This window comes from Equus caballus, chromosome 15 (assembly GCF_041296265.1).
Source record: "Equus caballus isolate H_3958 breed thoroughbred chromosome 15, TB-T2T, whole genome shotgun sequence".
NCBI classification, from domain to species: Eukaryota; Metazoa; Chordata; class Mammalia; order Perissodactyla; family Equidae; genus Equus; species Equus caballus.
The window spans coordinates 26997001-27024499 of record NC_091698.1 but is presented as its reverse complement, the minus strand read 5'-3'; the positions used below and the strand labels follow the sequence as shown (position 1 = coordinate 27024499).

General features: G+C 50.8%; 2 protein-coding genes across 26 annotated transcripts in view; both read left to right on the top strand.

The window, feature by feature from the left end:
- The window catches only part of C15H2orf92 (chromosome 15 C2orf92 homolog), a 47143-nt gene extending 38790 nt beyond the window's left edge, over positions 1 to 8353 (top strand). For 9 of the 16 annotated variants that reach the window (XR_011425909.1, XR_011425912.1, XR_011425908.1 and 6 more), the window contains 4 exons: positions 795 to 869; positions 4545 to 4655; positions 6294 to 6444; positions 7918 to 8353. Coding sequence is in view for 7 of the 16 variants with exons in the window: in XM_070235101.1 (XP_070091202.1) it covers positions 795 to 869; positions 4545 to 4655; positions 6294 to 6444; positions 7918 to 8050 (470 nt within the window). In the remaining 9 variants the exon portion in view is untranslated. Of the gene's footprint in view, positions 1 to 794; positions 870 to 4544; positions 4656 to 5074; positions 5546 to 6293; positions 6445 to 7917 lie in introns of those variants that run through there. The other 7 variants (XR_011425914.1, XR_011425913.1, XM_070235104.1 and 4 more) reach the window with 4 other exon arrangements.
- A 409-nt stretch (positions 8354 to 8762) lies between these two features.
- Positions 8763 to 27499, top strand: part of ZAP70 (zeta chain of T cell receptor associated protein kinase 70) — a 33925-nt gene continuing 15188 nt past the window's right edge. The window contains exons 1-3 of one of the 10 annotated variants that reach the window (XM_070235091.1): positions 8763 to 8882; positions 22149 to 22270; positions 22509 to 22576. The gene's annotated coding sequence lies outside the window, so the exon portion shown is untranslated. Of the gene's footprint in view, positions 8883 to 21721; positions 22271 to 22508; positions 22577 to 26499; positions 26597 to 27499 lie in introns of those variants that run through there. The other 9 variants (XM_070235094.1, XM_005599809.4, XM_070235093.1 and 6 more) reach the window with 9 other exon arrangements.

Here is a 27499-nt window from a genome sequence, read left to right as displayed (position 1 = left end):
GAGATATGAACGAAAGAATTGTCTGAAATCCTTTCTATGACTTCCAAGTCTATGGTATGAAGTGTGACTATCCCTCTATTTTGGCGTGATCCCTGAAGTTCGTGTGTCAGACAGGCTCTTGCTTTCTGGAGGCTGTTCAAAGGACAGGAACCAGAATTGCAAGTGGTGTTCATGGTTCCTGACAACAGAACCCCTGCAGAGTGTTATCACTTTGTGCCGGGCACGCTTTATACCCGCACGTGCATGACCTGGTTTGATGCTTAGCTCAGCCCTTGGTGAGAGCTGGTGCAGTCACAGTGCCTCATTCCATGGATAAGACCAAGGCAAAAAAAAATCACTTGCTTTAGGCACATCCATAGAAATAAAACTGAAGAATATCCTCTTCCAAAAAGTAGCCTCATATTCTTATTTTTTAAAAGTAGCACTTTGAGAATTAAGAAAGGTATTTGATCACAGGTCCTGAGGATGGAATTGTGTATCAGAAATTGCCAGCAGTGGACGGAAGTGCCTTGGGCAGCAGCGGGATGAACACAGTGTTGGAATTTTGCATACAGATGTGAATTCCAGTTCCTGGGGTTCATTTCCCACAGCATCATCCTGGGCCCCACCTCTGCCATCAGCAGTCAGCTGGTGCCTCTCTCTACACTGACACATAAACTTTCAAACACATATTTCCAAGTTGACTTCTATATTAACATTTCAACACTTAAACCAAAATACGGGCCTAAGGTGCTTGTAAGTGGGTACTGATAAAAACTTCTCTCTTTCAATTTTTTTCATGTTTTTCATCAAAGGAGCCAGTGTTGCTGCTGGGAATTCTGCTGAACCAGAATTTTTCCTTGGCAGCATGGACAGAATTTCCAGTAATGGTAAATGCAGATGGATAAAATTGGAGTTTGGGATCAATAAGTAATACCTCTTCTTCCTCTTGCCTGAGTTCAGAACTAAATGTGAGACTGAGCTAAAGGTCCAGCAGATGGAGTTCAAACTGTCTTCTCGAGAAATATTTGGCTGAATAATCTGGGTGCTTTGCCCTGAGCCAGGCAGAAGGCCCTAATCTCTGGTAACGTTTAGGATACCCCTGACCTCCCCAAACCCCCACCGTGAGAGTTTGCTTCTGTAAAATTCCCAGCGTCAAGGGCAGATTGGGAGGTTTGCTCTCTGCAGGCAGATGGATGCCAAAAAAGAGAGAAACGAGCTAGCTACGGCCACCCAATTCCTTCTCCCAAACTTACCAGTGAAGTCCCATTCTCCCCCTGGGCCGCAGCTAGTGAGGTGTGAGCACATTCCTGAGCGATACCCTGAAGACCTCTCTCCATCCTCAGGAGGAATGTGGGAAGGCACCCCCTTCCGCTGATGAGCAAAGGCTCCTCTTACAGATGCAGCTGTGGTGAAGGCAGATCGGCTCTGAAGACAGGCTGAGGAACTAGAATCCCATGAAGCATTTCTTCCCTCAAAAGATTTAAAGATTTAAAAGGAAAAACAGACCAATATGTCACTGTCTGGGCTCGTAAATCTGTGGTCTTTCCTGGGCATGGGAATATGAACTAGGTCAGTGGTATGTTGCATTATCATTATGCCCCCATTTTACATATGTGGCTCCTGAAGTTAAGTAAGTTGCCGCAGGTCAAGCAGCCGGGGAGGAGACAGTGCTGGTGTTTGAACTCAGGATGCTTGTAAGAGACGCCAGTTATGCCTGCATAGTGTGCCCATTTTAAAACACCTGGAAGAACTGTTAGGCAGAAAGAGTTTCACAGACATCACGTAGAGCAATGATGTGATGACGTAGATTTCCTAACTAGACCAGACGCCCAGTGTCCCCAAGGCAAGACCTTCAGCCCTTCTGTCTTCTGCTGAACGGGTTCCGCCTGTGCTGCTGGTGTGCTTGAAACAGTGCCGGTGGAGAACAATGAGGGTAACATTTTCCTTTCACGTGGTCACTATGTGAAATAATTTTCAAATACAGAAGCTGACTGTGGGTACTTCCTGCCCCCCTGTTGTGACACCGGAAGGGGCCGGGAGTTCCTGGCGCCCCGCTGAGCTTGAGCCCCCTGGAAAAAGTGTGGCATCCCCTCTTAGACCTCGGTAGCATGTCCCAACTTGCCATGTTGATAGATTTCTCTAGAACTTTTGCTTGTTACCAAAAATGACATCAACTTTTCTAAAACTGTCTTTCCATAATCAGCTGTATTGATTTTTCTCTCTGTAGGAGCTTGACTCAATGCTTGAGCACTTTCTAAGTCTAAAATGGACTCACTTTCCTCTGTCTTCCCAGACCCCCAATGTGTGCAGTGATCAATATACACTGGGTTTGAGCTCAATTCCATATATGTTTTTAAACAAAGGATCACAATACAAACTGATCATTACACTCATCTTGATAATCCATGGTGTTGGTTTTCTAGGAGCCTCAAGATTAGCAGAAATATGTAGATTAGAAAACTTCTCTTGGGACTATAAGTTAGGTTGGATCATTTGAACTTACTGTTCTTGTAGATCAAAAGTAGTCAAATATCTCCAATTTCATATGGCTCAACCTAATATCTTGGAAATCATTCAGGGATCTCTGCTTAATGGTGCAGGTCACATACTCAAGTCAAGTCTTTCTGCAGAGTGTAGATGCCTCTGTAAGGGTGTCACTTTTCTCTATCCATAATTCTTGCATAAAACTAGAGATAGCTGATTGAAGTCCTTATGCTCATATAGACACAAGCAAATGTTTCCTTTGTTCAACCGTCTTTCTTTGAATTTCATTCCTACTGTGGTTCTAAAATATGTCCACAATTCTTTGATACCTTCCCTTCAAAGGGTAGAGCTTAATCTCCCTCCACTTGAGTGTGGGCTGGACTTAGTGACTTAGTTCTAATGAACAAAACATCTTTCAAACTCTCCAAAGAACCTTAGGTAAATGAAAACTTAGGATCATATTGATGATAAGTATAAACAGTGTCTCCTAATTCTATTTTTTTTTGTTTCTGTGGTACAGAGACAAGGAAAGTAAAAATTTGTGTGCAAGTGACAAGTCTATCTTTTTTACAACTTTACGAAAGAGCAAGGCAAACACAGCCCCTAAGTGTTATAACCCTCTATGTTATCCAGAGATTTCTGTCTGTGGCTGTTACTCAGTTGACTCTGATTTGACAAGCTGGCATTTCCAAAGTTGAGTAATTATGACTCACATTAACTTGGGAGTTTTCTCTCTTTTCTAAGCCAAAGTGAATAAGGAACGCATTTCTTTCTTTCCCCAGAAATAATTAAGATCTCATGAGGCTGTTATCACATACTCCATGACAGTCTTAACCACATTGTCTCATTGTCACCCCTTTAAGAACTAGGCCAAGGCAGATTCGCCAGACTCACCCCAAAACTGCCCCTCAGCTCTTGGAGGTCTCCCCTCTGGGACTGGGGCTCCAGCCTTGAAGTCTTCTGAGGTCACACAATTAATTAGTCCTCACTTTCCATGTTCCCTTTTTGATAGCCCTACTTTCTAACTGCTAAACAGTTAATCCAAACAGATTTCTCTGGAGCTCCTGCTCATTGGTTCCAGTTTGCTCCCTGGAGCTACTCAGAACATCTCCCAGCCCCTCTGCAGGGCCATTCCTGTGTTGGGTACAGACAGCTCTCCTGGCTCCCCAGTTTTCTACAAGCTAAACTCACTCAGGCCTTTTGACAGGTCTCATAAAAATGAGTCAAAGATAGCCAGTGGTAGAGTTAGGATGCAAATCTTTCTGATTTTCAACCCTGTTTGTTTATACTAAACCATTCTGCAGTCCCTCTACCCATAAGTGAATATTTCAGTGTAATTAATTTTTCTGTCTTGCCTTTGCAATTCAAGAAATGTTTTTTTATAGTACTTTGTGGTTTATAAATTGTTTTCATGAATGTTACTGCATCTGTGAGGTCGGTCTTATTATCTCTGTTTTATACTAGTGGAGATTGGGGTCAGAGAGGCTCAGAGACCGACTGAAAGGTCCTGGGTAGGGTCCCTGGCCAGCAGCATCAGTGTCACTCAGGGTTTGTGAGAAATGCACATTCTCAGGCCCTTCAAGACCTACTGAATCAGAAACTCTGGTGGTGGGCCCAGGGATCTAGCTTTTAACAAGGCATCTTGGTGATTCTGATGTACACTCAAGTGTGAGAACCACAGCCTCAGTCTACGGGTGGGTCATCTGTAGAAATTTGTTAGATTAAAAAAATAAACAGAAACAAAACACTGATGTACACTTGGACTCTTCTCCAAAATCCTCCCTAACTCCTCACTTTGACTCTAGGGGAAGTTGCTTTCATCATAAACCCAGACAATTACTTAGATTCCCTGAAATAAGACCGTACTGAACGCTTCATGCAAACAGCTTGTAGAAGCATCTTTATGTGTCTTTAAACACTTCGCTACTTTCATTATAGAGTGCGTATTACTTAGATTCACCCAAATAAGACTGTAATGAAAGCATCTTTCAAAAGAAAAAAAAATTAAACAAAACAGAACTAATCACAGGCCAATGGGTGTTTTTGTACAAACACATTTTGTCTTTTGTCTTTTGTAGATCGCATTTCAGAGGCGGAAAGAGATGAAGAACCCCCTCTCTTCAACAGGGCTGTGAGTGAGCAGTTAACTACTGCAGATAAAAAAACACTTCAGGAAGCAGTTAGTCCAGGTAATCTACATAGCAGGAGCTAAATAAGATACTTAAATACAGGGGCTGGCCTGGTGGCACAGTGGTTAATTTCAGCACGCTCTACTTCAGCAGCCCTGGGGTTCATGGGTTCGGATCCCGGGAAGAGACCTACACCATTTGTCAAAGCCATGCTGTGGCAGCAGCCCCAAAACAGAGGACGATGGGCACAGATGTTAGCTCAAGGCCAATCTTTCTCACCAAAAAAAGCCCACAAAAAAACAGATGACTTCAGAACGTGTCTGTTTGCCTTTCATGGTATTTTAACAGAATAGATGTCGGCATACCTTCAATTCACCCTCAAAAGCATATGAACTGCAGTTAAAATTATAAATTAAACTAACTCCAGGAATTTGACCCCCCTTTCACAAAGATACTACTTTTACATTGTTTCTACACAGCCATGGTCACTCAAAACATGCGCATCGTCTTCTGAGTCCCTGCCATGACTGGGCACCGAAGCTTGCTGACAGGCAGGAGACATTAAGTGCCCGGTGTTAACCTAATCCCTGATCTTCAACCTTGGATCACTTGAGCCTGGGCCCGTTCAGAGTGCGAAGAAACTCGCCCATTATGTCAACGTGCTGGGACCAAGCCCAGTTCACTCCCTCCATGTAGCCACCTGCTGTCACAATTATACCTGGTTGTCACTTCCTAAACCCCCAAAATTGAATGCTGAATCATTCCAACAGAGCCCTTAGAGTGGCTTGATGCTGCTGCCTCTTGACGTGGCACAGATGAAGGCAAAAATTGGACATGCACAATTTTTTCCCCATAACCTAAGAAGGCCCTTGGCCAGGGTTCTCCAGCCTCTATCACTAAGCTCCCCTCAGCAGCTCTCCACAATAAACCATCTGATTCCTGTCATTGTACCTCTGTGCTCTCTTTCCTTGAGTTCATTTGCTTTTTTGGTCACAATACAAATGGGGTGATAGAAGCTCTAGGAGTCCCCGATGTCAAGTAGGGTCTAGCTAAGATTGCCTTGCGCTCCAAAGCCCACATTCAGCAGCATTCCAAATCTACCTTCAAGATTTCTGCAAGTCCCCGGAGGGCTGTAAGAGCTTGGGGTCATCTCTGGCATTATGTTTGCCTTCTGTCATGAAATTCTCCCAAACCTACACACATCAGGCAGATCATGTGCCCAGGAGAATTTCCAGAAGCTGGAGGAGCGCAGGTTGGGGGGCTGGGGTGTGGGAGAGAAAAGGTTGTATCAGTGCCTGTGAAAAGCTTTAAACCAAATATTTGACTCCAGTCTTCTTAAAAAGCCATCACAGCAGGACTTTCTGCCACATCTAATGCCCCTGCCTCCTCCCATCTGAACTCTCCCCTCCTCTTCCCTCACCTCCTACAAACCGTGGTTTTTTCAACCTTCTTTTGGCTGCTTTACTGCTCTCCAGCGCATACCCTCAGCATCTCACCTCCACCACCAACCAGCATCTCCTCTCCCCTCTGAATGCTTTCCTAAACGAAGCTGGTTCCTTTCCCAAGAGGTTTTCGGGAGCCAGCAGCTCAGATGCTAAGGTTTTCATTTCTGCTGGAGGCAGAGCTCACAGGCCATCCCTGCAGATCTGTATGGGGTCCTCTCCCTCTGTTTACTCTGCCACGTGTCTTCTCATTTAGGTATTCGAAACGGGAATTTGCCGTGCGCGCAGCTTCTGCGCTTCCTGCAGAGGAACATTGTCATCGCTGCTGTCTCGGTGGCGGGAATCCTTGTGGTCACAGTGGTGGTGCTCCTTGGGCTGACCGCATGCATGAGGAGGAAACAGTGTTTGTGAGTGGCTCTTAGCTCCCACCTTCCTTCCAGGAACTCATAGGTGACTGTACCAACGTTGCCCCAGAGCTTCCTGCTGATCCCGGATTTAGGAGGCAGGCAGGAATCTCGAAGCCTGGCTGTGCATCAACCTTACCCAGCATCCTTCGTAAAAGTATAGGTGACCCGGACTACTGGGTTTTAGGCACTGCTTTGGTGGTTCTCATGCACAGCTGGCTTGGGCCATGCTTGTCTCTAAAGCCCACCACAGATTAGGTCACACCTATTCCCATACTGAGGGCTACTGAAAGAGGAGATGGTACAGCCTCTGGCTGAAAGACTGGAGAACAGGAGTATGGATGTAGAAGAGAAAGGAGGGGTCCAGCTCTGCAGGGGGAGGGATGAGGCTGTGGAGGAGACGAGAGCAGGGCTGGTACTTGGCCTGTTCACCTTGGCATAGCAGCACTGGTTAGAATATTGAAAGATGCTCTACTGGTTGGCGAACAGCCCTTTTGCAGAACCTCCCACCGATGTCCCAGTCTTCCTCATGCCTGCAAATGAGGCCTGGCTCAGCAGTGGCCCTCAGGGGCTCTGCTCCATCAGTGGCCATTTGACTAGTCAGTGCCTGTCTGTACCAGTTGTTAAATATTTTGATTATCCCCTGGTGAGAGGACTCACGCATAGTGACTTTACCCATGAGTAGGCACTTAGAAAGCAAATCGTTCACAAGACTGTGCATTTGCAGTAATTGCGCCTTGAAAGTATGTGCCTTGATCTGCATCCCTTGGGACACACATTCCTGATGAGGAGGAAGAGCAGCTCCCCACGGCCCCTCAGGTCCTGCCCGACATTGTGTTGGGTGCTCGGCTTGTCCGCAGAGAAAGGGGGCTGTGGTGTATGATGAGGGGTGAAGTGTCCGTCCTCTGTCCACCCACCCAACTCTGAGGCTGCAGTATTTAAATTTCCCCACACGTGTGGCATTGCTAGGTGTCCTTTAAAATGCCAAGGCTCCTGGGACTGGTAACACATTCCCAGCCACTACCACCTCACATCTCACTTCTTCCTCTGAGACAGGAATGGGTCTCCTGAAGCCAGGGGGAGCCCCAAAGGGCCAGAGAGAAAAGATTTTAACAGTTCCTGGAAATAAGCTTGACTCACTTCACAATTCTGACTGAGGCTTACCCCATAGGATTCCCCACTTCCCTTCCATGCCTGTTGGAGGTATCAAAAGAAGCGGTCAAGACTGTGGCTCCATCCCACAGAGACGGATCAAAGCTGTGGAGAGCCTGAGTCATGAGAAAGTGGGGGGAAAGGAGTTCCCCGGGGGCTCTGTGCTGCCCAGAAGCAAAATGAATTTCACAACCGCCAGACCTTCCTGGTGGGAAATTAGCAGCCTCAGCCCTCAGAAACATCAGCCTCTAGCGCCACCCAGCGAGCGGACAGTAGGAATTTCTGTACGTTTCGTTGTGCAATATGGTGTCTGTTTTATTTTAGATCCCCTCCGGCCAATATGACATATAATATTTTCATAATGAATGGAAAGAGTTTGTGGCAAAAGTCTCAAGAAAAGAGCCCCACAAAACATGCAGGAAAACAGAAACAGTTGAAGTGCAATTCCTGTGTCTAAGCCAGGTGGTGGGGCCAGCCAAACCACGAGCCAAGCCAGGACTAAAGCTGTGATGCAAGGCGATTCTCCATCCCAACACCACGGAGAGACAACTGGATTTCTGGCTGGGAGGTGTGCTTACAAAATGCCGACCTTCTCCTCTCAGTCTGGAATGGACCGAGAAAAAAATGTGTTACCACAGGATCCTTACAGTGGTATGGCATGAACGACTAGAATAGGAGACTCCGCACATCCGCCCGAAGACAAAACTGACAAACACTGGATTTTTTTTTATTTATTAAAGCATTGATTCATTTATTCAGCCATTCATTGAACGGATATTAATTGAACCCCTAATATGTACACAGTAGCACAATAGGAGGCAACCAAAGTTATCAGAAGCAGGCATGGCCTTCGCTGGCGTCTGAGGAGATGCCGACAGCTGGCTGAAGCTCTTTGGTAATCGATTTACGCCTTTTGTCCCGATTGCTAGAGGGGCTAAGGATAGCCAGAGGGGAAAGGAGGGGTGTGGGAAGGCACACCCGTGTTGCAGGAGCAAGCGGCCCTTGTAGCTCAGACAACACCAGCCCCTACCTTGGAAGGCGGGGTCAGGAGAGAAGGGGCGGTGCTGCCACCGCACGTGCAGCGGCAGTCGCCTCTCGGATCCACAAGCTCCAGGTCCCATCCACGCCTTCCCGCCGCAACTCGAAGGAGACGCGCACCCTCTGGTGGCACCAGAGGGGGGATGCGGATGGGGCGGCGCGGAGAGTCCGGCTCCGCGCACACCCGCGGGCTGGGCGGCCCGCCCCTCGGCCTCGCGGGGGTCTCAGCCCCTCTGGGATGCGGCGGAAAGGTGAGGACAGGAGCCAGATCTGAAGTCCTAGTGAGGCAGTGGTCAAGGGTGTGGCCTAGGCAAAGGGCCACCACCAAGGAGGGGGGGAACTGGCCCAAGGCACGCGTGAGGGGCGTGGCCTGAGGGCCGAAGCACAGGGTCACAGCTGGAAGGGGTTCGGGGTGGGGTGTGTTAGTCGCGGAGGGAAGGGGGTTCTAGGGCGGGGGTGGCCTCAGAAGGGAGGGGACACACTGGGGCGGGAGCTGCGGACACAGGGCGAGACCAGAGCAGAGAAGAACCCAGGGTGGTCCAACGGCCAGAGGCTTGGCCTAAGGGCCAGAGGCATGGCCTGAGTATAAGGGCGTGGCCTGCGCGCGCCCTCTTGGATACTCCGTCCGCGTGCTTTCGGCTGCTGGTTTGGTGCCGGCGAGGCACTGGTTGGTTTTGCTCAGACACCCACAGTTTTCCCAGCTGCAGACCTCCTGCAGGCAAGGCGCCCGCCCAGGCTCACCTGCCCTCCGGCTGGAGAGGACTCAGGGCTCCCACTAGCTGCTGGTCTCGCTCCTTTCCTAGGTCTCAACAAGTCTCTTGGGTCACCTTGCGGGCTTCAGCCTGAGACCCTTCCTCCGCCTTAATAAACTGCGCTTACTGAGAATCTGCTGTGTAGGTAAACGCCTTTAGGCGTGATTATCCTCTTATTTCCAGTGAGAAGGAAGGCTCAGACAGGTAAGGTCATTTGCTAGAGGTCACAGAGCCAAGAGGTCAGCCTGGGCTCTAACCCAGATCCGGGGGCTGTGCTGTAACCATTGCACAGCCCAGTCCCTGCCACCTCCTGAGTCTCCAGAAGGACCCTTGGGACCTACTGAGAAGGAATGAGTAGGAAAGATTCTGGTCTCCTTTTTTGGCAGATGGAGTGGGTGAAACAGCCCTAGGGAGATAGAGATGGTTCTGAAAAATCCAGGCTGGTGGGTGGCTCAGATCAAGAGCTCCATCTCTAGTTTTCCCTGCTGCATGGTTCTCCTTGTTTGTGCTGCCAAACTAGGGAAGCTCCCCAAACTTTAAGCTATGTAGAATTGGGGGAGGGGGCAAGGCCAGGGTGGGTCTGAGTGGGACGTTTCTCTGCACTCCTCGCCCCCCAGTGAAGAATCAGCCTCATTTTTTCTTGTCTGAATCCTACTGGCCTGGAGAATGGGCCAGCTCCAGAGTGATTGTGACCCTTTAGGTCCAGGTTAATATCCATGGACAAGCCCCACTGGTTTCAGCTCGGGGCAAACACCTTGGACCCTCCAGCCTACATTCCACTTCAGTTCCAAGGGTCTTCCCTTTGAGAAGTGGGATGCTCTGTCCTCTTAAAAAAAAGTGTAGGTGCCGGCCTGGTGGTGCAGTGGTTAAGTTCGCACGTTCTGCTTTGGCAGCCTGGGGTTCACCGGTTTGGATCCCGGGTGTGGACCTTTGCACTGCTTGTCAAGCCATGCTGTGGCAGGCGTCCCACATGTAAAGTGGAGGAAGATGGGGCATGGATGTTAGCTCAGGGCCAGTCTTCCTCAGCAAAAAGAGGAGGATTGGCAGCGGATGTTAGCTCAGGGCTAATCTTCTTCTTCAAAAAAAAATTTAAAAAAAGAAGTGTAATGCTCTCTTTGCACCTAATCCTTAGAAGCTTTGAGAACTTGGAATTGGGACTAATGGCTGTAGGAAGGGACCCTTCCAAAGACAGCCCTGAGAGATACCTACTCAAGGCAAGTTTGTTGTGGCTTCCTCACACCTGTTCCAAAGGGTCCCTGCCTTCTTCCCCCTCACAGAAGGCATTTCCCAGCTAAAATCTCAGCCTAGTTTTCTGACGTCATTTGGCTGGTGTCCTGGCCATTTCTAAAAATGTTAGTCCACCCTCAATCCCACTTCTGACACCTCTTTAAGACACCTGCTTCATCCCAGGCCTGCCTTGGGCCTCCTCCCCACAGAGAGGCACTGTATATAGCTAGCTGAGCCTCAGGGCACTCTGGGAGACCGCAGCCCCTCTCCCCTCTGTGGGCCTCAGTTTTCTCTGCTACAAGATGGGCAATCTGACATCTGTGAGAGCTTGCATGAGATGCCCCATCACTGGGCAACAATGACCACATCTCTGTGGACCAGGCACGAGGCCCACACTTTACATATGTTATCCAGTTTAAACAGTAAATCATTTCTCCCTTTGCCTTGAGGGACAGAAGATGTTTCTTCAGAAAATAAAAGACTGAATTCAATATAAAGCGGTGCCAACTGCATGTGCCAAGCTTCCTGTGCTTGGGGTTCCTGTCCCCACCTGAAAGCTCCCTTCTTTTTCTGGGTACCCTAACAACATCATCATTGTTAGGGTAATCTGGACTCAGTACATCTTGGGACGTAGCTTCAGAATTCTTTAGAAATTCATTACAGGGCTCCATAGTTACCAGCCACGTTAGGGTCAGGGGCAAGAGTAGAATGGAAATCAAATATAAATTGTTCCAGAGTTTGTCTCCTTTTTTTCCCCCCCACTGTGCACAAAGAAAGTGAAGTGAGGGAGATTTTTAACAGCTGCTCCATCCCTTTTAGAGTTAACACGCCTCTATCTTGGATATTGTCTGAGTAGGTTGAATGGTGGCCGCTCTGTCCATGTCCGAATGCCTAGACCCTGGGAATGTGACCTTCTTTGGAAAAAGGGTCTTTGTAGATGTAATTAAGGGAAGGATCTTGAGATGAAATCATCCTGGGTCACCAGGGTGGGTTCTAAATCCAATGACAAGTGTCTTTATAAGAGACGGAAGAGGAAAAGACACACACGCAGAGAAGACCGAGGCAGAAGTTGGAGTGATGTGGCCACACACCAAGGAAGCCAAGGATTGCTGAGAGCCGCCGGGACCTGGGGGATGCGAGGACGGGTTCTCCCCTGGAGCCTCCAGCTGGACTGCGGCCCTGCTGACGCCTTGCTTTCAGACTTGTGGCCTCCAGGATGTGACAATACATTTCTGAGATTTTAAGCCATGCAGTTTGTGGTGATGTATTACGGCAGGAAACAAATGCGTGTCCCTGTGAACTTGCTCTGATACTTTGAGTCTCGATGGCCTGTAGGATTGGGCTGGGTGGGGGCCACTAGGGGCTGAGGCTGTGAGGAATAGGGGAGTGTGTTTAGGGAACTGAGGGAGGTGCACAGTGGTGGGGCAGACCTGGGCTGAGTGGTGGGCCCCTGTGGTGGCGGCCAGCAGGTTTGCAGCCTCCTGGGGGCAGCTGATGAGGCTGTCTGAGGGCAGTTGTAGCCTGCTGGCCGGCAGTCCCAGGCAGGCAGGGAGCCCTGGAGCCCTGGGTCCGTCTTGTGCTGGCCCAGGCAGCATGCCCCCCCAGTCCCCCAACAGTGTCACTGCTGAGCAGGGAGGGAGGGACCACAGAAGGAGGGGAGGGGAAGGCACTTCCTGAGAGCCTGAGCCTGCCAGGGTTATAAAGCCCCACCTGCCAGGACCAAAGGCTGGACCCACCCAGGCCTAGTGCCCAGGGGGTGGGAGAGCTGGGAGGATAAGGTGGGGAGGGGGAGGGGGTGGAATAAGGTGGAGGGTGAGGAAGGGACATCAGGGATAATGGGGCTGGGGAGGAGGAGGGCTGGGGTGGGGGGAAGGAGAGAAAAATAAAGTGGGGGATGGGGTGGAGGAGGACGAAGGAAGAACTGGATGCGGTAGGGGAGAGAAGAGAAATGCAGCGGGAAGAGAATGGAGGAAGAGGGAAATGGTGCGGTGGGGGGAGGATTGAATGGGGGAGGGATGGAGGTGGAAGAGTTGTGTGGGGACGGGGTGAATGTGGGAGGGGGCTGGGAGCCCTCTCCCTAATCAGCATCAGCAGCATCAATGACAGCTGTGATTTATTGAGCACTGGTCCCTACTCAAGCAAGCATTTTTGGGCCCCTCCCTGCACCAGGCACAGTGCCCTGGTGGTGAACACCTCCCGACTCACCCGCCCTCCCAGGAAGTTGACCTGCCTGGGCCTGCCCTCTGATCTCACCCCTTCATCGAGAGCGGGCATGACCGTTCCCATTTCACGGACGAGGAGACTGAGGCCAGAGAGAGAAAGAGAGCAGGGCCCTGTTACTCCAGATGGGTGGCTGCCCCACAGGTCTCAGGGCAGATGCTCTAAGAGGGGGTAGGTGGTGACTGGGGTGTGGCCAGTCCCACCAGAGATCTGCCTGCCCCAGACCTCATAACCCCAGGCTTTTCTATGAAAAGCTCCCTGTGAAGCTGGGCCCAGCTGCACTCCAATCCTCTTGCCCTGACCTTCTCTGAGCCTCAGTTTTCTCGTCTTGGCAATGGAGGTAGGAATTTACCCCCTTTAGAGGGCTGTTGGGTGGTTCATTCGGCCTACTGTGTGCCAGGCACTGTGCGGGCTGGGTGCTGGGGACACTGTGGGGAGCAGGTAGAGCAGCCTTCCTGACAGCAGATTGCTGGCGTCCTCCTGAGCCTGGAGGAGACGCGACTGCGGGGGCAGGGTATACAGCAGGCACACCGCGAACACTTGATTCTTCCTTGAGCTCCTGACATGTTTCACCCCTGCCCTCGTCCCGACCTCTCCAGACCCCAGACCTAAGAGTCACCCTCCTGTTCACCTCCCAGCCCCACCTCAGACTTCCATTTGAGGAGCGCATCAGGGTCAGCCACCTCCCACCTCTGCCAGCCGTCTCCCCATTGCCTGCGGCCCGTGGGCAGCCTGCTCTGAGCTGCCTTGCATGTCCCTCTTTCTCGTCAAAGAGGTGGCTCCCTTTGTGTTGTTCTTGGGCTAACGGCTTCCACCTTCAGCTCCGCAGGTGGTCCCGCCTGGTTTGTTGAGGGGCAGCACCAGATGGCGCCAGGAATTTCAGGGTTGAGCCCTGTGGAGGCTCTGGGCTCCCAGGAGATCCCAGGCTCTGCCACTTACTAGCTGACATCTCAAGCCTCAGTTTCCTCTTGGCCTCAGTTCCTGTAACTGTTAAATGGGGCTAACCTACTTTGTGTGTCTGTCGTGAGCAGTGAATGCACCTTAGCTGAGCCAGCACACAGAGTGCTCAATATAAATGGAGAAGTCAATCTTTTTAATTTATTTTTTATTGTGGTCATAAGAGCTTATAATGTAGTGAAATTTCAGTTGTATGCTATTATTTGTCATGTACCATATAAGCGTGCCCCTTTACCCTTTGTGCCCACCCTCCATCAGCCTTCCCCTGGTAACCACTAATTTGTTCTCTTTGTCCATAAGTCATATATTCCACATATGAGTGAAATCATACAGTGTTTGTCTTTCTCTATCTGCTTATTTTGCTTAATATGATGCCCTCAACGTCCATTCTTGTGGTTGTGAATGGGACTATTCCATCTTTTTTTTAGGGCTGAGTAGTATTCCATTGTATACGTATACCACATCTTCTTTATCCATTCATCAGTCAATGGGCACTTGGGTTGCTTCCATGTCTTGGCTATTGTGAATAGTGCTGCAATGAACATAGGGGTGCATAAGTCTCTTTGAACTGTTGATTTCAAGTTCATTGGATAAGTACCCAGTAGTGGGATGGCTGGGTCGTATGGTATTTCTATTTTTAATTTCTTGAGAAATTTCCATATTGTTTTCCACAGTGCCTGCACCAGTTTGCCTTCCCACCAGCAGTGGACGAGGGTTCCCTTTTCTCCACAACCTCTCCCACATTTGTTGTTTTTTGTCTTGGTGATTATAGCCATGCTAACGGGTGTAAGATGATATCTTAGTGTAGTTTTGATTTGCATTTCCATGATGATTAGTGATGTTGAGCATCTTTTCATGTGTCTATTGGCCAGCTGTATGTCTTCTTTGGAAAAATGTCTGTTCATGTCTTCTGCCCACTTTTTGATTGGGCTGTTTGTTTTTTTGCGGTTCATTTGTCTGAGTTCTTTACATATTATGGACATTAACCCCTTATCAGATATAAGATTTGCAAATATTTTCTCCCACTTGGTAGGTTGATTTTTCATTTTGATCTTGGTTTCCGTTGCCGTCCAGAAGCTCTTTAGTCTTATGAAGTCCCACTTGTTTATTTTTTCTTTTGTTTCCCTTGTCTGAGTGGACATGGTATTCGGAAAGATCCTTTTAAGTCTGATGTCAGAGTGTACTGCCTATATTCTCTTCCAGAAGTTTTATGGTTTCAGGCCTTACCTTCAAGTCTTTGGTCCACTTTGAGTCTATTTCTGTGCATGGGAAAAGATAATGATCTACTTTTGTTCTTTTGTGTGTGGCTGTCCAGTTTCCCAGCACCATTTCTTGAGGAGGCTTTCCTTTCCCCATTATATGTTCTTGGCCCCTTTGTCGAAGATTAGCTGTCCATAGATGTGTGGTTTTATTTCTGGGCTTTCAATTCTGTTCCATTGATCTGTGTGTCTGTTCTTGTACCAGTACCATACTGTTTTGATTACTATAGCTTTGGCACCTGAGCTGACAACTGTTGCCAATGTTCTTTTTTTTTCTCTCTGCTTTTTCTCCCCCAATCCTCCTAGTACATAGTCGCATATTTTAGTTGTGGGTCCTTCTAGTTGTGGCATGTGGGATGCTGCCTCAGCATGGCCTGATGAACGGTGCCATGTCCGTGCCCAGGATCCGAACCAGCGAAGCCCTGAGCCGCCGAAGTGGAGTGCACGATCTTAACCACTCAGCCATGGGCCGGCCCTCTGTAATATATTTTGAAGTCAGGGATTGCGATGCCACCAGCATTGTTCTTGTTTCTCAGGATTGCTTTGGCTATTCAGGGTCTTTTGTTGCCCCATAGTAATTTTTAAATTCTTTGTTCTATTTCTGTGAACAATGTCATTGGGATTCTGATTGGGATTGCATTGGATCTGTAGATTGCTTTAGGTGGTATGAACATTTTAGCTATGTTTATTCTTCCAGTCCATGTGCATGGTATCTCTTTCCATTTCTTTGTGTCATTATCGATTTCTTTCAGTAATGTCTTATAGTTTTCTTTGTATAGGTCTTTCACCTCCTTGGTTAAATTTATTTCTAGATATTTTATTCTTTTTGTTGTGATTGTAAATAGGATTGAACTCTTGAGTTCTCTTTCTGTTAGTTCGTTATTAGAGTATAGAAATGCTACTGTCTTTTGTAAGTTGATTTTGCACTCTGCAACTTTGTTGTAGTTGTCAATTATTTCTAATAGTATTCTGATGGAGTCTTTAGGGTTTTCTACATATAAAATCATGTCATCTGCATGCAGCAAGAGTTTCACTTCTTCAGTGCCTATTTGGATTCCTTTTATTTCTTTTTCTTGCCTAATTGCTCTGGCCAAAACCATGAGTACTATGTTGAAGAAGAGCGGCAAGAGTGGGCACCCTTCTCTTGTTCCTGTTCTCAGAGGGATGAGAACATCTTGGCTTTCAGCTTTTCCCCATTGAGTATGATGTTGGCTGTGGGTTTGTCGTATATGGCCTTTATCATGTTGAGGTACTTTCCTTCTATATCCATTTTATTGAGAATTTATGTCATGAATGGACATTGGATCCTGTCAAATGCTTTCTCTGCATCTATAGAAATTATCATGTGGTTTTTCTTCCTCATTTTATTAATGTGGTGTATCACATTGATTGATTTGCAGATGTTGAACCATCCTTGTGTCCCTGATATGAATCCCTCTTGATCATGGTGTATGATCTTTTTGATGTATTGCCGTATTCGGTTTGCGAATATTTTGTTCGGGATTTTTGCATCTATGTTCATCAGCAATATTGGCCCGTAGTTTTCCTTCTTTGTGCTGTCCTTCTCTGGCTTTGGTATCAGGGTGATGTTGGTCTCGTAGAATGTGTTAGGAATATTTCCGTCTTCCTCAATTTTTTGGAATGGTTTGAGAAGAATAGGTAATAAATCTTCTTTGAATGTTTGCTAGAATTCTCCAGAGAAGCCATCTGGTCCTGGACTTTTATTTTTGGGGAGGTTTTTGATAACTGTTTCAATCTCTTTACTTGTGATTGGTCTATTCAGATTCTCTATTTCTTCTTGCTTCAGTTTTGGGAGGTTGTAAGAGTCTAAGAATTTACCCATTTCTTCTAGATTTTCCAGTTTGTTGCCATATAGTTTTTCATAATAGTCTCTTATACTCTTTTGTATTTCTGTGGTATCCATTGTAATTTCTCCTCTTTTGTTTCTAATTTTATTTATTTGAGCCTTCTCTCTTTTTTTCTTAGTGAGTCTAGCTAAGAGTTTGTCATTTTTGTTTATCTTCTCAAAGAACCACCTCCTTGTTTCACTGATCCTTTCTACAGTCTTTTTTGTTTCAATTTCATTTATTTCTGCTCTACTTTTTATTATTTCCCTCCTTCTGCTGAATTTGGTCTTTGTTTGTTCTTCTTTTTCTAGTTCTGTTAGGTGTAGTTTAAAATTGTTTATTTGAGCTTTTCCTTATTTGTTAATGTGGGCCTGTATTGCTATAAATTTCCCTCTTAGGACCACTTTTGCTGCATCTCATCTGAGTTGGTATGGTGAGTTTTCCTTCTCATTTGTCTCCAAATATTTTTTGTTTTCTCCTTTTATTTCTTTGACAACCCACTGGCTGTTCAGTAGCGTGTTGTTTAGTCTCCACATTTTCGTTCCTTCCCCTGCTTTTTTCTTGTGGTTGATTTCTAGTTTCACAGCATTATGGTCAGAGAAGATAGCAGATATGATTTCAATCTTAAATTTATTGAGGTTTGCCTTGTTTCCTAATATGTGATCTATCCTTCAGAATGTTCCATGTGCACTTGAGGAGAATGTATACTCTGCTGTTTTTGGATGGAGTGTTCTATGTATGTCTATTAAGTCCATCTGGTCTAGTTTTTCATTTAATTCCACTATCTCCTTGTTGACTTTTTGTCTAGATGATCTATCCATTGATGTAAGTGGGGTGTTGAGGTCCCCTACTATTCTTGTGTTGTGGGTAATATCTCCTTTTAGGTTTGTTAATAGTTGCTTTACGGATAAATCAACCTTAGCTGTTATGATTATTCTGCAAAACTTTGGCCCTCTTTCTGCCTGGCATCCTTTTCCCCTCCTTCCAGCCATGGCCTCTGACTTCTCTTGGGGTTCTTCTCTGTGGTCTCAGTGTGGTGGGGTGGGGCATGTGACCTGGTCCTCAGTCACTCTCACGTCCCTCCACTGGCTTCAGCAACTGGTTGGGGGATCCACATGCGATCCGTTCGGCCCAGTGAGCTGTGCTGGGGCTTTTGCTGGGAATACTGAGAGATAGACTCTTGCTCCTCGAGAAGGATTTGAAACTATCTTGGACCACAGGAAGAAAAGTTGTCTGAGAATTAAGACAACAGGTGGAGGAGGTAACAATTCTGGGGCCATCATTTGAGCCCTGAGCAAGTTTTTCCTAAAGCCTATACCTGGAGTTTTCATCCATCCATGCTGTATTTATTGAACAATATTATGTTCCAAGTGCCATTCACATTGCTGGGGATGAAGCCAGGAACGAGACAATCCCATCTCACAGAGGTCACAGTCCTGTCCCAGGGCCTTTGCACTTGCTGTTCCCTCTGCCTGGAATGATCTTCCTCCAACATCTTTATGGCTTCCTCCTGTACCTCCTTCAAGTCTTGCCTCACAGGCTGTACCCTAAGTGAGGCTGGCCCTGATCCCTCTGTTCAAGTCACACACCCACACACCTCTTCTACTGTTTCCTGATTTATTTTATCCTTCCACTTGAAACCACCTGATACACTCCATAGAATTCTTACTTATTTTGTTACTTCTCTATCTCCCTGACTAGAACATCAGCTCCCTGAGGGAAGGGATCTCCATCTATGTTGTTCACAGCAGGTCCACAGCACCTGGAACTGACTCTGGCATAGGGTAGGTGCTCAGTGTTGAATAAATAGGGAGCCCCAAAAGGGATATGTGAAGAGGTGACACTGTCATTGTGGTTTGAATGTTTAAGAAGCCAGCCATTTGATGACCCCTGGGAGAGGGCACAGCATGTGGCTACTGTGGCCAGTCGATTCTCTTCTGACTTAAACCAGTTTGGATTAAACTTATTTTTTGAGGGAAGCGGGGTCACTTTCAACCTTAGGGATTCCAAAGTGCGCTTGGAAGGATGCAGTATTGGAGAGCTGCTTCTGGAGGGTGCAGGGGACCCCGTTGCTGCACCCGGACATGCAGTCACTAGCACATTATAAAAAGCGGGAAAATCCAGAGAAATGATGATGATGATGATGGCAATAATGGGGAATTTGCTTTGAGGTCTGTTTTAGTTTTCATAATAGCCCCACGAGGTAGGTACCATTATCATCCCTATTTCCTAAATGAGGAAACTAAGGCACAGAGAGGTCAAGTAACTTGCGCTGGGTCCCTCAGCTATAAATGGTAGAACCAGAAAAGAACAGCAAGAAGATCAGTCACTGTTGTCTTGTTACCGCCCAAGGTTTGGGGGTGGGGGAGGTCATCTGTCTGCCTGAAGACGTGCCAGTAGTCAAGAGGCAGGGTGGTAGGAGAGGAGGGACTCTTTATTACAGTCTGCCAGCAAGGGGGAAGATGGCCGACTAATGTCGGAGAGAACCATCCTGCAGAACAAAGACTACAGGCCAGTTACATAGGGGGCTGGTCTCTGGGTGGGGGCATCCATCAGATCTCCGGGTGGGGCAGACATCTGGTCTTAGTCCTGATAGTCTTTTGTTTTACTGGATGTGCATTAGAGACCAGAGCAATGCCCTATACCCTTACCTTTCAGTTGTCATTGATGATGGCTATCAGCATACTCTCTGCCTGGGGGTCATCACATTCCTCAGAAACTCAAAAGTTATCAACTTATAGCAGCTGGGAGGGTCCATAAAATCTACAGAGCATGTCTGGGTTAGTTAATCAGAGGTCATCCAAAGTCACAATATGGTTTCTTTTCTACAACATGGCTTCTCTTATGTCAACCTTGTGTTAAGCCGGTATCAATCTGACCACTCAGAGGAAAGGCAGGTGAGCTGCATGGCCGAAGACACCCAGGTGGGAAGGAACTCAGGAGGGGCCGTAGGAGGAGGGGGCTGTGCTCCCTTTGGGATCATTGTGCTGAGGCATGAGCCCTCTCCACTCTCCAGCCCACCTGCCAGAGGTTTCCCCAGCGGTGGCCTGGTGTCCTTGCAACTCTGGAGCCAAATCTGGTCTGCTCAAAAGTCAGGTGAAACTGTCGCAAAGCCCCAACCTGCCCAGTTTGAGGATGGAAGGCTTCCTGGAGGAAGCCGCATTTAATCATTGCCCTGGAGGAGGAGGAAGGGGAGGAGGAGGAGGAGTCAGGCAGTTGAAGAGCTGGGGGAAGAGAGTTCAGGCTGGGACACAGCGTGGGCAAAGCCCCGGAGGAGGCGTGAGAGTGAGCAATCGATTTCTTCCGAGGTTCTTTGCATATCATGAGTGAATGTTTACGCACCCCCACCCCCGAGCGGGCAGCCAGCACCCGGCAACTTTCCCAGCCCACGCTTTCATCCTTTCTCGCTTTCCTCTAGATGTTTGTTCGAAAGACCGTCCACCTCCCTCCCCTTTGGCAGCACACGTGGCCTTATCTGCGGGCCCATCTCACACCAGGCCTGTGGGACCGGAAGGGGGTTGCAGGGCCACTGAGCCAGTGCCTCGCAGAGGCTGAGTCCCCTTCTCAGGCCTGAAGACCCCAGAGACTGGAAGCCCCAAGCGCAGCTGCCCCACCAGTGCCCCACATGCAGCCTGCTCTCCTCCCGGCTCCTGGGCCCCCGGGGAGCTGTTTGCAGTCAGGATTCCTTCCTCCTCTGTCTGCCAGCGCTGGGCTGTGGGGCCAGACTGCCCGCTCCAATTCCCCCTGGACACTGGGTCTGTTGTTTAACCTCTCTGGGCTTCCCTTACCTAAGCTGGAAAGTGGATTAAGTGGGTTAAATGGATTAAATTGTAAACTGTTTACAAATGCTGTCTGGCACGCAGAAGCGCTGCCGTATTATTGCTGTAGACCGTGTGGTTCTGATGCTGTGATTTCTCCTCTCTTCACTCTTCATTCTTCCCTCATTACCCCAAGAAAGGGGTTTCCAGTACGGAAACAGAGTGACTTTTTCTGCATCTTGAGTTTCAGGATGCCTGTGTGGAAAGGAAGGCCTTTTAACAACAACAGTTTTCGGGGAAGTCTATGTAGGAGAAAAGGTCCCCAGCCTGGAGCTTAGAAAAAAGATTTCCTGAGTGGGGAGAGGGGGGTTTAGGGAGCTGGAGGGTAGTAGAGACTGGGGAGGGGGTCCCCAGGAAAAGAGACCTGGGGTGCAGTGTGGCGACGACGCCAGGCGGGTTGGGGAGCTGAACCCACTTCCTCCAGTGTGGCAGGGCCAGAGAGGAAAGGTTCTTCGGGTCTTAGCAGGGGGCTTGGGACAGCCCCACACAGGTCCCTGGGGCCCCACCGGGGGGCCAGCTGCTGAAGAAACCCCCCATGACCCGGAGGGCAGGGGAGAGAGGGTGAGAGAGCCCCCAGAGGCGGGGGTCCCCTGAGGAAGAGATGGGGCAAAGTGGACGCCAAAGACAGGAACTGGCCAGGCCTCAGAGCAGCTCTGCAGGCTGCTGAGGGGCGAATGTGAAGGGTGGTCGCCTGGGGTGCGGGTTGGGTGCCATCATGGGGGTGGGCCCGTGTGAGGGAAGGGAGGAAAGAGCATGAGGAAGAGGCTGTGCCAGAGCAGGAGTGGTGCTCAGCCAGGGGCGGTGGGTGGAGAAGGTCCGAGGGGGCTGAGATGACAATATGACCCATCCCTGTCAGGGTCCTTCTCTGACACCCCCAGGCTGCGCTGGGCTCCCCAGGTGGAGCTCCCGTTATCCCAGCCCTGGTCTCCTTGTCGACTCGGCTGCCTCCTCCTCTAGCCTGTGAACCCTTTGGGAGCAGGGACAGGGCCATCAGTGCTGTCCCGATGTCCGGCCCACAGCAGCTATGGACCTACTTAGCAGATTTGCCCTCTCTCCAGCTTGAACTTGCCTGTGGAATAAATCAATCACTCTTCTGGGCCCTTCAGCCAGGGCCAGGCCCCGGCGCCGGATCGATGCCCCTTGGGAGGCGAAAGTGGGACATTCTAGTTTCCGATGAGGACCGGGGAACCCCCTCCCACAGCCGGTACCCCCTCCCCGCCCCCCATTCCAGCGCACACAGCCCCCACTCTCCAGGTTTGGGGCCACTGCTGCAGTGGTCAGTCCTGCTGGAGCCCTGTCCGCGGCCAGCCGCGGCCAGCCTCGGCCACCACGGGCAGGGTGCTGGGCCGGAAACGCCCTCTGCACCCCCCCAGCACACGGCCCACGATTTTCCTTGAACACAGCACTTTGTAACTTTGACGCAAACTTCAAACGCAGCCCCCTTTCCTGTCTTCGCATCAAGGAAATAGGCTGAGTTTCAGAGAAACCCGCTGCCAAGAGCACAGCAGGCCTTCCGGCCCGGGGCCTGCCCGCCGGCCGCGCTCCGCCGCCGCGTCCAGGTGAGTGGCCGCCACTGGCCTCCTGCCTCTGTCCTGCCACCATGGCCGCCACCAGGGACTCCGGGGCAGCTGGCAGAGGCTGAATACAATCCACCCCGAGGGAGAAACCCTGGCAGGGCCTGACCTCCTTACACCTTGCTGGCGTGTGTGGACGGGTGCTGAGCCGGCAGGGCCTCAGGCCGCGGTTCTGGCTTCAGAGACACCCAAGTTGGTTTCTTGGTCCCAATTCTTCATCTAGAGCCAGCTGTCTGTCGGCGTCGGGGACCAGAGACCTGTTTGGCCCGACATCCATCTATACATCTCCAGGTAAGTCACCCCGGAGAGAGCTGCCCCTGGCTGCCGTCCCCAGGGGTGGCCTGGGTCTGTTGGGGGAGGACAGAGTCAGGAGGCCACTGTGGAGACCAGGAGGGCTGGAGAACTGGGACGGGTGGTCTCCAGCTGGAGAAGGAAGCAGACACAGTTTGTGGCCACGCTGAGCGAAGCAGGTCCCTCTGCAAAGGGTCAGCCAGGCGGTAGTGTCCAGGGGACACAGAGATGCCTGCCCAGTCCCTGGCCTCCTGCTGGGCCTGGTCAGGGCAGAATTGTTGGCTCCAGGAAGCAGGGAAAGCTCCAGAGAAAGCAAATGTGTGCTCTGCCCCTTCCCCCCGCCCCTGGCATCATGAATATGAGGGTGGCTCCGACAGGGCTGTGAACTTGAACAACAAAATGCCGATGATTCCCATGAGGGGGCCCAGGGCAGGCTTGAGCCACTTGTAGGGGAGCTCAGGTTAAAGGGGGACCCAGAGGGGTGAAGGAGCAAACAGCTCAAATCGTGCTCAACCGTTGTGTGTCCTTGGCAAGTTGCTCGGCTTTTCTGAGCCTCAGTTTGCACATCTTGTTAAATGCAGATGCAAATATTGGCACCTAGTCGGTACTTGGCTCCTGACTGTTGGGTGAGTGGTCCGGAAAGGCGTCCCAGGCAAGAAAGAGTCTTGGCAGGAAGGAACAGGGTTCATGTGGGAACAACTCAAGACGAGAGTCATTATTCTCATCTCAGCCAGGGCAGTGTGCACACAGTAGGTGCTTAATATAGCTTTGATGAGAAATTAGGGTCAGGGACTCCCGGGGTGGACAGTGCTGGTGCCGTCTGCGAAGGCCTCCCTGCTGCCGGCGCAGAGCTCCTCTTCCTTCCCTCGCCTGAGCTCGGGCTTCACATGCACAGCCCTAGCAGGACGCGGGGTGTGCGGGCAGACTGGATTCCAGTCCTGGCTCTGCCACCTACTGTGTGTGCTGTATGACTGGGGGCAGGTCACCCCACCTCTGTGCTTCAGATGCCGAGTCCACGAGTCCTCCACTCCTAGGGTTCTCTTGAGGATCAGGCCAGTGACCATCTCTAGAGTGTCTGGTGCATAGTGGGTGCCACATAAGCTTATCGCTATAATCCTCCTTACCATGACCAGCTCCGGGCGGTCTCGGGCCTGGACTGCATAGCTCCTGGAGACTCTCCTGGGGGCTGCGGCGTGCTGGCCGTGCTGGCCCTCCCTGCCCCACCCCAAAGCATAGGGCTAAGGCAGTGGTTCTCAGCTGGACCCAATTTTGCTTCCCTCCTCCCGGCCCCAGGGACATTTGATAATGTCTGGAGACATATTTGGTTATGACTCAGGATGTTATGGCATCTGGTAGATAGAGGCCAGCAATGCTGTAAATACCCTGCAGTGTACAGGACAGCACTGTGCCGTCCCCACGTCTCTGTCAGGCCCCGTCCTTCCCACTCATCCCACCTTTTCCATCCCCTGAGCCTTTCCCCGTCTCCCTTTTACAGTCCAGAGCCTGATGCCCAGAGAGGGAAAGCTCCTTGCTGAGGTCACACAGCCCCTAGAACTCAGGCAGCAGAGGTGGGGGTGGGGGAGACTGGTCTTGTAGCATTGTTCAGTCAATCAACAGACACTTGAGAGTCTGCTGGATGTGGGGACCTGCCCCTGGCCCCCAACAGCCCAGTGCTCTGGGCCCTGACAGTTGAAGGCTGTTCAGAGTGCAGCGACAGCTGGGTCAGCCCGGGTCTGTGGGGAGTGGGAGCCCCTGGGCAGCCGCTCGGAGCAGCGGCTTCTGCTCTCCTGATGCACATTTGCTGGAGTGGTTAGTGCCAGCTGCTGGGTGAGAGGGACCTGGGTTCCAGTCAGAGTCAGGCAGCCTGCCACTGGCCGTCAGGATTGGAAGCTTGACCTCTCTGAGCCTCAGGTTGTGTAGCTGAGGAATGGGGATGACAGTTCCCATGTAACCGAGTTGAGGTGAGGTTTAGATTGAATGGATGATGCTCATAAGTGGCACTGTAAAGTCTCTGGCACCGAGGCTCTTGTTGTTGTCACCTGTCTGACAAATATGTATTGGGTGGAAGCAGGGGCTACAGGAGAAAACGAGAGCGCCAACGGCTTGCCTTGGGGAGCCCGGCCTGGTCAGAGACAGAGGAGCAAGCAGCCAGCGATCACCGCCGTCAGGGCTGGCATGTGGGAGGACGGGCTCTGGGGGAGCAGAGGAGGTGCCTGACTCGGCCTGGGGCCGGAGGGGCGGGAATCATGGAACCTGCAGTGCAGAGGGCACAACCGAGGGGACCTGCAGCACATGGCCAGGCAAAGGGTGTGCGCACCGTTCTGGGCCGAGGGAACAGCCTGTGCAAAGGCTCCTCTGGGTGGTCTCTCCTCTCCCTCCGTTGGTTAGTGGAGGAAGTCTCTAGGCATCATGCACTCCTCTCTCCTAGGAAGCCCCCACAGCCCCTCACGCCTCCCCAGGCTGCCAGGTCCCACGCACCCTCAGAGGTGTCTCCACCCATCACAGTGGGCTGTATACCTTTTCAGGAACCCAGTACTGATGGCCTGTGCACACCACAGATGTTTATTGGGCACCTACTGTGTGCCTTGCTGGTATAGGCAGGGGAGCAAGACAGGGGTTCCACTCTCATGGTACTTACGTTCTAGAAGGGGACAGAGATCATATGTCAACAAATCGATACACCTATTTTCGGTGGTGAAGAAAAATAAGGCTGGGCCAAGGAAAGAGTGAGAAGGGGAGGCAGTTTTAGAGAGGGAGGTCAGGGAAGGCCTCTTGGAGGAGGCCATTTAGGCGGAGACCTGAATGAAGCGAGGGATATTGGGGGAAGAGTGTCCAGTCAGAAGGAACAGACAGTGCAAAGGCCCTGAGGTTGGACCATGCCTGATTTGTTCAAGTGATCTGAATGAGTAACATAAGGAGCCCTGTGTGGCTGGTTGGAGTGAGTGAGGGCGAGGAGGTGACAGGGCTGATTGTGCAAAGCCTTGGGGGCCGCTGTAAGCCCTGGGCTTTAACCCTGAGTGAGGCGGGAGTCCCAGAGGGCTGCAAGTAGAGAAGGACGTGATAGCATAAGGGCAGCCAGGCCCCGGGCTCCATGCTTGGCAAGCCTTATCTTAGAGAATCCCGCAACCCCCCAGTGTCTGGCACCTCTGCTGGCCCCATTTTCCACAAGGGGTCTAGCGAGCTCGCTCCCTGCCCAGGACCGCACCACCAGTGCTGGCGGATCCATGATTCCATGGCTCAAACCTGCCGCCCTGGTGTCAGGGGGAAGATAAGGAGGGTCTGTCACCGTCTGGGGCACAACGCTAACTGCTGTCGTTGCGACTTAGAACATCAGCACGGGGCATTTCGTTGGCTGACACGTGCCCGTGCTGCCTCTATTGGTGGGCACAGGGCGCCACCGTGGCCTGTGGACGAAGGAGCACGAATGTGGTTTCAGGGGGACTCGGAGTCTTGGGCAGAGACTGGGGGTCAGTGGGAGGCGGCGCGGGCAGTGGGGGCTGGGCCCCATTTCGGCAGCGCCTTGAGTGGAGATGCCTCCCGGGTCCGGCTGAGGGTGGAATGTGGCGCCTCCAGGTCTGGCTGGTGTCCCCCGCCCCCCCCACCAAGTCCAGTTGGATTGGCTCATTCTCTCTGCAGCCTGACTGCCTCAGTCTCCCCTTCGGGCTCTCATGATGGACATTCAATTGGGACTTTTGACGCTCAGAGTATGTTCTGTGGAACAGTAGTCTTCAAGGCCCTGCTGCGTAGGCGTGGGGATTGAACACCCCTAACAAGGGGCCTTCCATGCAGGCCTTCTCAGAGCCTTTACTATGCTAAGATGTTTGTGAAAATGGACTCAATCACTTGACCCTTTTTCCTCTGAAGTGTGTTTGGGGTATCAGGTCTCTCTGGAACAAATATAATCGAATGCTGCCTTTACCCAGGGAGGACGCCCGAGTGGTGGAATTTCAGGCAGCCAGGTCTGGCCAAGGATCCCAGGTTTCCTGGTCCTCTTCCCAGGGCCTGGGCGGTGAGAACAAGGTTCGTGTCCTCTTGTCCCCGGTGGAGCTGCAAACTCTGGGAAGGCCAGGTTGGGATCTCTGAACTCATCAGGAGCTCACAAGCTCCAGGGGAGCCTGGATGGGGTCACCCAGGCAGGACTGGGGTGGGGGAGTCTCAGGGTGGGAAAGCCACGGAGTCTGCAGGGACACAGCTCAGGAGGGAACATCTGATCTGTCCGCCTGAGTCACGCCAGGGTCACACCAGGAGGCTGCGGACTGGCCAGCTCCTTGGAAAGCTGGTGTCACTGTTGTCATTATTGACAGTGAGACAGGGAAGTACAATAGAGTTGAGGATGCACAGGGGATGCACCTGTCCCCGGGACACCCTGGCCTCGGGCCCAAGGGGGCGAGTCATGGCTCATGGCCCAGAATGGGGCCCCAGGGCCGGCCTCTCCCCACCCCCTCTCTGTGCTAGCACCCCTCTGGCTACCCAGGCTGCACCTGTGGCCACCGCGGGGCGGAGCTTCTCAAACCGTGTTGCCGACAGTTTCCTACCACAGCTTCCTGCCCCGGAGAGCAGCTTTGCTACCCTACCCCTCCCCAGGGTCCCTGGACAAGTCCCCACCTTGCTGCCTTCTCTTGGGTCCTGACACTCTATGGGGAGTGACTATCTGAGGTTGTGAGGCAGGGGTGGCCGGATTTGGGAAGTGGAGAGGAGTGGGGAGGGTGCACCCAGCGGAGGGTACGGCAAGGATAAACCTACGGAAGTGAATTTGAAGGAAGGCGAATGCGCAGCCTGGCTGGAGCAAAAGGAGGGCCGAGGAGTTAGCTGGGTTCAATGAAGTAGGCAGGAGGGAGTCACAGGAGGTTCTTGAGCAAGGGAGGCCTTGGGGAAGAATTGGCTAGAGGCAACTTGCAGACCCTGGAGCTCAGGTCTTGTGGG